Here is an 11718-nt window from a genome sequence, read left to right as displayed (position 1 = left end):
GTACTTAAAGTATGAAAAGTAAAAGTACTTATTATGCAGACTGGCTTTTTTTAGTGTTATATTATTATAATATATCACATTGTAGTTCATCAATGTGGGGCCAATATTAGATAATAAAAATAGATTAATAGTAATAGTACTAAATATTAGAACATGTATTGTGTTTTTTATAATATACTTTATCACACAAAGTGCATGAGAGATTAAAAAAAGAGAAACAATTTAAACAGAATAAAATATATTTTATGTAAATTTTTAATCTGAAAAGTAACTATAAACGTAAAAAGAAAAAGTAAAATATTTCCCTCTGAAATGTAGTAGAGTAGAAGTACAAAGTAACATCAGATAAATGAAGTGTAGTACAAAGTACAGAGTCTCTCTAAAATGTAGTAGAGTAGAAGTATAAATATTCAAGTATATGAAAAGAAAATACTCCATTTACACAAGTTACTACTTTCCACCACTGGTCTACATTCATTTACAGTATGGCTAATACTCATTTCTTTTTTTCTTTGTGTACATTTTAATCATTTTCATCTAATAATGTATTCAAATAAAATGTATTTAGTTTTCTTAGGCAAACATTTGTTCTACAGACTGAATGCTTGGTGGGTAATATTTTTGTGAAATTGTCTGTAAATAGAAAATTGCATCTGTTAAAAGACTGTATTAAATGAATTGTTAGCAGCACAATTCTTATACTCTTGTACATTATGTTTATACTACTATTTACTTTACTAGGCCTACTCCACTGGGGATAAAACTTGACCCAGATTAAACATTTTTCCTTATTTTAGACACAAGACTACAGCATTAGTTCAATTCCAGCTTCTGAAAATTTAAATTATAAAATTTTTACTTGTAATTATACCCAACCGAACATGAGAAAAACCACAACAATGCAGGTCAAATGTTAGAAGAACGGTTTAATCATACATAGTCACAATTCTGCTTCCAAAAATGAGTTTGTTTTCTTCATCTAACATCTGGAAATGTACATAAGGCCACCTGAAAATGTACATGACTTTGACAGTGTGACAAAACTCATATGTTCATATTTATATAATTGACAATATTTTACATTGCTTTTGCTTACAAGGTAGTAGCTGTTCCAAAATACAGCACTCTTCTGTACAAAAATAATTCTTGTCATATCCTGTGAAGTTTCCATGGTAGCAGAGAGGACTAAATGCAGCCTCAGTTTTAGTACAGTTTTTTTTTCCTCTTTTTAAACTGTCACACATCAGAAAGACTATCAACAGTGGATGTTACAGCTCCAGTACAAATAGAGGCTGGCCTTTCCCATAACAGATTAAAAATAAAAACCATGCCAGATTGTGAAGCCATAAAGTTTTTTTTTTTTCTTCTTTAAAATAACACTTGATCAAATAAAACTGTATACATTATATTCAAGGGGAAAGGAGTGATGAATATACACACATCAAAATGCACATTTTTGCCTTTTCTCCCCAAAAAGTGTAAAAGACATCCCATTTACAGCATAAACGTTTACAAATGTACAACTGTACAGACGAAATAAAAGCATCACTACAAATTTAGCAAGGCCTGTCAAACACCACGACTAGACATTTTTCAATTGAACTAATAATCTTACACTTAATAACTGCACATATACTACATGTATTCTACAATTATTCATATGAAGCAAAGAAGCCGTCACTACAAGCATTACAGGTGACTTGTATAGCTTCTGATGGCCCCACCAGCCTCCACCAATGCACTTGCATACCCAACCAAACAAAAAAAAGAAACTTTAAAAAACAAAAACAGAACCATTAAAAAAAAAAAAAAAGGTTCTTTAGACATCCCTTTCTTCCACTTATCCCACTAATTCTGGTTCATTTCATCTCAGATGTACAAAGCTGGGATAAGCGCCACATCACAACATTTTTTTTTTTAAAGTACTCTGACCTTCAGGCGGTGGGGGTCCCATCATTGCTGCAAGCCCCCTACCCAAAAGCAACAATTTACTCATACATAAAGATGCTATACATTGCTAAACTACTTCTACGCAAGAGATGATTATTCAGTACATAAAGATACCGTTTTCTAGGGCAGTGTTCATCTCAAACTACAAGACAGATAAGATGTTACACAAAACATGATAAAGAAAAAAATCATTCCAAGGATTAAAACCTGTCACAGCATGCCAATGCATACCCCACTCCCACCCGCTATCCCACAAAAAGCCCCCCAACTATGGTAATTTCATGTTAAGATTATACCAGGTTACACGCCCACTGTACAACCAAACCTCATGCTCTGCTTCTATAAGTTAATGGTAACGTTTTATCTTGCATAAACCCCCCCACCCCCCCCTCGAGTGATCACCTGGATGAGGGAAAGTAATACAGCTCAGAATGGGGCTCAGTGGATGCAGCAGCTCACGTTCGTCAGTCTGTAGCATTTAGTACCGAAAACTGTTCAGACTACTAGCTGCTGGTCAACAGGGTAAACACTTGAGCCACTTAGCCTGGAGAAAGGAGGCAATGAAAAAGGCAAGAAAAAGCCACCATTGGAAAACACTACCCTAGACTAAAGCACCAATCCCCAAAGCCAAGCTCGCAAACTGGTCGTCGAGACCTCTGGGTGACTGTGGCACCTGACACATAGTCCTCACCTGTGGACGGAGGCGTTTATATCCATCCATACTATGTAGTGCTATTTGAAAACTAATCCATCAGCTGCTTTGGCATGGGAAAACATTTTTACTGTGCATGGGATAATATACAAATATAATATTCAATTGCCTAGACTTAATTAGAACAGCTGACATAGTAAGTCTGGTTACAAAAACAAATGGAATTTTTGTTAAAAGGATCACTCAGTTTAGCCTTATAAAGTCACTTGCTGGTGTTAATTGTAAGAATTGTAAATTTCAGCAAATGTGTATAAGTTTTTTTTTTTTTCTACACAGAATTTACAAGGTAAAAAACTAAATGTACAAGATATATGAAAACCAGTCAAATACATCAATTACATCATTAACAATGGGCTTGTGCTTTACCCAGGAAAAACAGCCTGCTGACTGTGCGTCCCCTGGGGGCCACGCTGGGGACCTGCACCAGGGGTGGCAGAGTGGCAGGGGTCAGTTGTCACAGCGTTCTTAGGTGAAGTTGACTTGTCTTTTTTTTTTTTTTTTTTTTTTTGGTAATTCCCAAAAAGTGGGATGAGAGGGTGTTAAAGGCTAACCCCTATGGCTAATGAGCATCTCACAGAACAGGGGGTTTGGGGCTCCTACTCCTCCACTTCTTCTTCAGGGGACCCAGGGTGTCAACGCGACTACATGAGGCCGTTCGTGGGGCCACCGATGGGGCCCAGTTCAGATCCACTCTTCATGTAGTACTTTTCTAGCTTGGCAAGAATGTGCTTCCCGTAGGTGTACTTACGCAAAGTGGCAATGTGAGGCCGGATCTGAAAAGGCAGCGAGGGCAAAATGAATCAGCTAGTTGACAGAAAATTAGTAAGCAACAGTACTGATAGTTGATTTGTTAGAGTCATTGTAGCAGCAAAAAAGCCAACAATTCACAGATTCCTGCTTCTCAAATGTGAACATTTGATGTATTTTTTAGTCTTCCATGATGGTAAATTAAATATCTTTAAGGTTTTGGACTGATGGTTGGACAAAAACAATAAATAAAAATCAAGAAAATAGGCAGATGAATTGATAAAATTAGTTGAAGCCCCAGCTCAAAATCAATGAAGTTTCATTTCAAAAAAGTAAACTAAACTAATTTCACCAAGTCCAACACATAATATAGGAGAAACAAGAAAAGCAAAATGTAGTCATTCCCACGTTTTATACTCAATTTTTTGCATTACTGCATGAAAGTTACAAAATAATAAATAATAGTTTCCACTACAGGCTCACACACTCAAGTTAGTTTAAAAAAGGCACAATGCTGAGTATGTACCAACTGGAACCTGTCATCACTTAGAAATTAATGAAAAGAAAGTCTTTTCACAACAACTAAATCCAAGTCTGGAGTTTTCTGATGATATTAAAAGGGTTAGCATTACTGTGGCTTCTTTATTCTAGAGTTGTTGTGATATCAGTATTGGAAATGCCTCCGATACTGCCTAAAATGCTGGATCAGGTATCGGTGAGTATGTGAGTCTATGCACCAATCCAATACCACATAATTTATTAATAAACTTAAAAGTAGTTTCACACCCGGAATGAAAGTTCAGGTATCGAGAAACAAAAGATGGCATCAGAACATCTCTACTTGATTCCACAAACTGCATTGGTAAAAAAGTGTAAATTAGCTCACACACTTTTAATTTTGTCCAAATAATATGAATTCACTACAGCAGAGGTTTCAAATGTCTTGCTAGCGGTGCATCATCTTGCTCTGCATACAGTCCCACTCCCACAATATCTAAACATGTACACACATTTAGTAGTTTACCAACCTTGTGCATGATGATTTTACGCTGAGCGGGTTCTGCCATGTCAATCATTCTTTGGACAACATAGTTGGCGTACTGGTCCTTCATCATGGTGTACAGGGCGCTGTGGGGGCCATCCTTCTGGCAGCACACTTCATCTATCAGCAGAGCTCTCTCAGCACGTGAAGAGTGGATCACACATTTCTCAACAACATTACTGAGGAAAAACAGAGAGAGAAGATTCTATTACAAACAAATTCATAACTTGGCTGAAGGAGTCATAGTGATGTCCAGTCAGGGAAGATGCTTTATTTGTTGGTCAGGCTTACTGGGATGTTAAAACCCTTTTCTCTTGACATTGTATCTGTGGCTTGTATGCAACAGATAAACAGCAACACTGGGTAGAAAACTACAACAATTCCACGCTGGCCTAATTTTACAAGTGTCTGTGTGGTTATGAGATGTCCCATTAAACTTAAGGGTATGTAAGTAGCTAGTTCTTACTTCCTTTTAGGATGGCTCATAATGCACTTTTTATTAAAATACACACACGATATTACAGATTTTAGATGATCATTCAAGAGACTTTGGTGTGTCAAGGAGCTCTGATAAAGAAAACTAAAATTCAGGAATCAATTTGAGAATCAAGACCACATTTTTTTCCCCTCTCGACAAGGCTCGGGAACATGTCATTAAATGGTCATACCACACTGATGTCTAGTCAGCAGCTGATTATCTAGCTGGTTCCCGCAACGTGCTTATGGTCAGTATGTAATGATACCGTTTGGCCTGAAGCAGGGTTGCTAACTGGGTTGACGTTAATAGCTTGTATTTGCAGTACTGCTATGATTGTTCAATTCACTGGAAAAAAAAGAGGCACTGACAAGTGGATCTTACAGTGAATGTGAATATCCTGTGATACAATTGACCCATTTGATTAAGGTTTTCTTTATTGGATTAGCTGTGCACTTATTCCATCAGCAAATGAAATGATGATGAAACATTCAGTCGTAGGAGTGGGTCCCTGGTAGTGGAAGATATTTTTGGGGACAATTCAAATAAAATTCTGTACTAGTTTATGAAATACTGTAAGGTCAGAGTAAAATCTGGCAATCTTGTCACCCCCAGATAGACCTCAGTGAAATCTTTATCTCTGCTGTTACATAAAAACATGGCTTACCTTGCAAACTTGTGTTGGCTCAGAATAAGAACCTTTCCGCGAACCTCTGTGACTATCTTGCTCTTATCCTCAGGTCTGCCGTGCTCCAAAACATGCTGAATGACGTAGTTACCATACTGATCCTGCAGGAGGCAGTGGAGGTGTAAGCACAAGGTAAACAAACAGTCATTTCAATATCTATTCATCACAAAGAATCAGTGAGACACCCGTAACTCCGATTGATACTCATGCACTACTTTTCACCATTCGCCTTAATTGTTGTGAAATAATCATGCATCTCTACAATGACAGGTAGACGAAATGAGTGACACCCCCATTTGTAGTCTTACAAATACCCTTACGTCATCACTGCGGAAGGTCAGACAAAACAGATGCTGCTGGTTTGGAGTGTTGCTGACCAAACAACACAACCAATAGCATCTTTGCCCCTTCAGAAATGGGTGATAGACAGTTATGGGTGTAGTTTTAGTGTGACAAGATGGAGACGAAAAACTCACCTGACCAAGCAACAAATAAAACCACTGAACTGATCTTGTTAAAGTAGTAATTTGTTGGGTAGGTAATGTGATCTCCACCTTTAATTTTGCACTATTTGCCTTCAAATGCATTTCCTGTCAATCTGTTTTAATAAGAACCTGTATCAATTTGCTCTTGGGCTTGACTTTAAGTCAAGTACTCAAGCTCAATTTACAAGTATTTTGAGGACTACATATGTACAGCTTAGTGGTCCTGAAGTATTGATTAAGAGTTTTCAAACTCTTGGGGAGCTTCTATCAAATAATTCTAGGCAGAAAAGGAAAAAAAAAAAACATCAAGCAGATATAAAGAAATAACAGATTGATCAGGAGATGCTGTAGGCAAACGAGAGGAATCGTCAGACAGCAGGGAAGCCTTGTGAATCCTCTGTGGCATAAAGCAAGAAAGGGGGGAGGGAGGCAAGAAAAAAAAAGCAGCTCAGTGGGTTAGGAGAAGGCCTGTAAAAGGTGGGAGTTGGAGGACTATCTAAACGTTAAATCAGATTCTTTACCAAAAAAAAAAAAAGAGAGAAAAAAAGGGAAAGAGGAAGGAAACACGGAGACATCCGCGAGAGAGAGGCAAATTGCTCTGACCTTGAACAGTGCATCGCGGGACACTGTATAATATGTTTTGGGTGTCATCTCCAATGATACGCCTTGATATTTCTAGATGGAATAAGTGAGGGGGCAGGGTGGATGTTTAAATAATCACATATGTCAGATGTAATGACAGCTAACAGTACAATAACATTCATTCTTTTACATTTAGCAGACCACAACTACACAGGAACAATGACACGCTAAAAATATGAAATGTTCAAACATGGAGGAGACATGCAAATACACAAGACAAGCACACATCTCAACAATGATCAGTCACATCTAGCAAACATATACGTTGCATCTGCGATAAATCTGGGCTTAGAAAATGAAAAAGACTGGAGACAGATGTGCTCACCTGGCCCAGCTGTTCAGAGTGCTGATGCAACTCTTCCAGGATGGGCAGAGTCTGCTCCTGGGTGCAGTGCTCCAAAATCCTTTGGATAACTCTGCAACCATAAGGGTGTGTGGACAGCACAAACACCTGCAAAAACAAGAGGAGAACAGTATTATGTAGCAGCACAAATATTACATCATAACTAGAATATTACAGCTGCACTAAACTGCATTAAAAAAAGGGAACCTTAAGATGCATCACTATTCAGTTTTTATCCTTAGGCTGATTATTTTACCTATGAAAAACGGAAAAGTTGGCTCATTCACCGATTGTTGTATTGCCTTACAATTTCTTTTCAGTGGTTGTACAAATTTGAAGTCAGCCTTGCTGTTCAGCCACGAGCGCACAACACTGTGCTCTTTGCGGCTTTACCATTAACTACTTAAAAGAGGTTTCACACAGATGGCATTGTTCCTTTTATCAGTAGCTCACGTGCTTTTGATAACCTGAATAAAACTAATTAAATGGATGTTTAACTGTTTTCCTATGTTTGATTCTTTTTTTCCTGTATTTGTATCCTGTTTCTGACCTCTAATCTCATTGTTTCTTCTTACATTCTTGTATTTACATCAAACAATGCCATGGGTCAAAGCAAATAGAGGACACGCTTGTAACTAATGGAAGACTGAATGGAAGTTACATTTCCATTTCCCCTACTCATAAGTAGATTATATGGGCAATGATTGAGCCATTACTTATAATAACAACAACAACAACAACAACCCACCTGGCCTTGGAAGGCATCAATAATGAACTGCAGGGCTTGAGGCTGGACACACTCGATGCACTTCTGCACCACATGGTTGCCATTCTGGTCCTTCACACACTTCAACACATGGCCATCCAGCTCACGGACAATGTCGCTCTGAAATGAAGAATTCAGGGAACAGGGGAAAACCAATTTTAACAGATGTCAGTGTGTTAAAATTTATGACTGCAATATGTTGGATAAGAAAACCCCACTAAGACAAGGTTTGCAAAAACTGTTTAAAAAAAGTGAAATCTCACTTACAATTACCTGCTGGTCAGAGGAAATGGACTCCAGGGCTTTCTGAATGACCCTGCACCCATACATCTGCAATGCCAGGGGGAGGACATGCCCACGGATACGTGTTGCTAAAGCCAACTTCTGGTCTGCACTTCCAAACTGCATGACACAAAAACACAAAACTATTGCAGACATGCTACAAAACACAGTCATCATTCTAGTTACTCTAGTGCGGTTACTAGCATGACACCATGATACACTTTAACAATCCCAACCTCAAAGAACTTTTGGATGACATAGTTCCCAAATACATCAGTCATCAGCTGGTATGCTGCCTGCAGAATCTCTCCAAATACCATCTGCCTCTCAGCAGGAGTGGCTCTCTCAAGCTTCTGCTGGATAAATCTAGAAAGACAAGATTAGAAGATGCGTTGAGATAGAATAGAAAGAAATCAGTCAGATTTCAGTACACCAGTGCAATTTACTCATGTTAGGTTCACAATTGATGAGATCTAAAATTTAAAAAGATATTTTTGAAGTGTCAGAATGAAGCTGCATTTCAAGCCAGAAAGCATATCTCAGCCACCTGGATCCATGCTGGTCTTGAGAGAACTCCACCATGTGTCCTGGCAGGTCACGGAGCTGGAGGTTTGGGAAACGGTTGTTCCTGAAGTCTTCCAGTAGGCGGCTGCGTCCGGATGGCATTACATCTGAGCGACTGTAGCGGGGTCGAGACGGAGGGAACAGCTGGCTGCTGGAATTGAACAGACTGGACGTCCCGCCGGTGCTCCGGTACTTGGCTTCAGCTCCAGGTGCTGCAGAAATGTAACGCCCGCTACCATTCGTCAGGCCACCTAGGATTACAGGGTGACAATCATGACCAGACACTGTTATCACTGTTATAGTAGAATCAGTTGAACATAATACAAAATTATTTTTTGTTTCTGGAACGACATAGTGACTGCCCTTAAAAATTATTTATTTAAATAATAATAATAATAATAATAATAATAATAATAATAATAATAATAATAATAATAATATTATTATTGTGTACATTGTTCTCATTAATATCAGGCTTACCTAGGTGAAGGCTGGAAGAGGATCCATGAGAAGAGGGCAGAGAAGGTGGAGGAGTGAGTGGGGAGTGGCCTGGTGTGAGACCAATGGGGCTGGGTGAAGAGGAGTAACCCAGGCTATTGTAAAAGGGCTGGCCGATGGGAGTTAAACTGCTGCCGCCACGTTTGTATAGATCAGAGCTTGCCAACAGGGAGTCCCTGCGAGATACACTGCTACTAGTAGAGCTTGATACTGAAAAAGGATAAAAAAAACAAACAAACAATGACAACAATCTAATAGCAAAACAGTAACTAATAAAATATAAAGATGCTCATCGGAGAATCTAAAAACTATTTCTTTGTAACTTGTGCTTTAGTCACTGACCTGAAGAGCCAAAGCCTCCAAGAGCAGAGCCCAGGCCCACACCGAGGGAGCCACCAGTGCTGCTGAAGCCCAGGGAGGAGCTTGGTGGTGGTGGGGCAGCAGAGGTGTGTGAGAAAAGGGAGCTGCTCTGAGAAGTGTTAGGGACTGATCCAGAGCCGTAGAATGAGCTGGACGGCAGGCCGCTGCTGGGTGGGGGAGCCTGCTGCTGCTGCGGCTGGGGTTGAGGTTGAGGCATGGAGCGGTACAACCCATTGGCTGGAGGACCAGACATGTTGTTACCAGAGCCAGACGCTGACACCGCAGCTGCTGGTGAAGGGACAGAGGGGAGTGTGAGGAGTGAAAGGAGAGCAGAGGTCAACATGGCCCAGAATGGTATAAATTAAGTAAGAACAGGGAGGAGTATCATGTGGCTTTGTGATGGTAACAAAATAAAAAGCAGTGCAATTTTAGTATGAAACGAGGATGACCAAGTACTTTAATATTTGAAAATGAAGGATTTAAAAAACAAACAACAACACAGAGATGACTAAATGATTAAGAAGCTGACAATGGTTTTGGTCTATCACCAATTCTAAATGCCTTGTTTCCACATATTGAAAATTATCCACAATGACAGGTGGACTAGTACTTACCAGCCTGTGCTGCAGCAGGGTTGATGAGGAGAGGAGTCTGGACTAGACGAACTGGCCCACCCAGACCAGTTCGGGCACCAGGGCCCATCACAAGGGCCCCAGTCTGGTCATAGTAAGCTGCAGGGGCCAACACCTGATAACCTAAGATAATGAGGAACACAGCAATTACAGATTATTAAATATAAAGCAATTTAAAAGACATTCAATTCAGTTGTGATCTAAACAAGAGAAAACATCATCTTCAATACCTGATAATTATGAGAAATTGAATAGTTGATGTTTTGAACATGGTTATCACAATCCAAAAATCCTGCTTACAGAACATATTACAGCGAAGATGACCATGTTTGGGTATTTGAGTAAAAGTATGGTATAGTGGCTGTATGAAGTCTACCAACCTGGCATTCCTGCGTATGCCAATGCAGGGTTTGCAGCAGCTGCAGCAGCTAGAGATTCCTGTTGACTCTGTTGGCCTTGCCCAGGGGTAAGAGGGCGCTGGTTGTTTCCTGTGCGCATCACCTGAAGAAGAAGGTAAGGATACTGTCACACCCACAGGCTGCCAAAGTACTGGATTAAAACCTTTCAAGCGTGTTGTGCACTAACCCTGAAAACTTAGTTTCAAATCTTTAGTTCAGTATGACATTAAATGTTCAGGACTAAATGAATAACAATCTAGATTTAAGTGGTTTGATTAGATTTGATTAATGGTGACCTGGCAACATAAGCAATCAACCCAACAACTGTTGTCATATTTTGATTCAAATGTTGCTGAGCAAGCAACATTTAAAGAAATGTCATTTGAAAATAAACAAAACTGTTCCAAATGTTACATAAAATTTGTGTTCATGTAGAAATCCATTGCTCATAGTTAGAAGATGAATAAAATTTGTATAAATTAATCAGGAATAAATCCCAAGTACAATATTCTAATATAATATATACATTATACAGTTCAAATGGAAATGGGATTAACATAATTTAAAACTGGGAGAAACATCCAGGCTAAATATATGTAAACCAAATCAAGCATTACACTTTGTACCTGTGGTTGGCCTGGCCCTGGTCCCTGATTGGATGCTTGCTGATTAGCTGAGTGATTGGCAGTAGATGCAGCCTGTTGCTGGAAAAGATTGGCTGGGTACACACCCCAAGGAACACCATAGTACTGTGGTGGAACCACTGTGGGGCCTGAAGAAACATTTTGATATTACATTAACATCTTACAACTGATCAAGATAAAACTTTATTTGAACTTGGCAAAACAGTATCGTGTATCAAACACTGCTGCATACAAGTGATGTAAATGTGCTGTGTGATCACCTGCAAGCGTGGCTGCTGCTGCCAACCCAGCGGCAGTGTAGGGATCGGCTCCAGGGGGGCCAGCATTAATGATGTAAGGGTTTGGCACAAATGCAGGAGCGAGGCCAGCTGAGTAATATGAGGAACAGCAATGCAATTCACATTTCCATATCAAATCTCATTCAAATGACTCCAGTAAAACAGTAAAAACAGATCACAAGGCAACTTGACACATAAAGTAGTTTAACTGC

At 39.3% G+C, this 11718-nt stretch overlaps 1 protein-coding gene across 1 annotated transcript in view; it reads right to left on the bottom strand.

Moving 5' to 3' along the window:
- Window positions 1–906: 906 nt before the first annotated feature.
- LOC137169908 (apolipoprotein B-100-like) overlaps window positions 907–11718 on the bottom strand; it is a 41631-nt gene continuing 30819 nt past the window's right edge. Inside the window, 15 exon segments of the mRNA XM_067573321.1 lie at window positions 907–3435; window positions 4438–4630; window positions 5594–5715; window positions 6703–6774; window positions 7067–7192; window positions 7833–7970; window positions 8118–8252; window positions 8369–8498; window positions 8680–8947; window positions 9177–9404; window positions 9537–9842; window positions 10169–10309; window positions 10567–10687; window positions 11211–11356; window positions 11489–11596. Of these exon segments, the coding sequence (XP_067429422.1) occupies window positions 3304–3435; window positions 4438–4630; window positions 5594–5715; window positions 6703–6774; window positions 7067–7192; window positions 7833–7970; window positions 8118–8252; window positions 8369–8498; window positions 8680–8947; window positions 9177–9404; window positions 9537–9842; window positions 10169–10309; window positions 10567–10687; window positions 11211–11356; window positions 11489–11596 (2366 nt within the window). The 3' untranslated portion in view covers window positions 907–3303.

Source organism: Thunnus thynnus, chromosome 18 (genome assembly GCF_963924715.1).
Source record: "Thunnus thynnus chromosome 18, fThuThy2.1, whole genome shotgun sequence".
In the NCBI taxonomy this organism is placed as follows: domain Eukaryota; kingdom Metazoa; phylum Chordata; class Actinopteri; order Scombriformes; family Scombridae; genus Thunnus; species Thunnus thynnus.
The sequence above is the reverse complement of the archived record's forward strand: the minus strand, read 5'-3'. Positions and strand labels throughout refer to the sequence as shown.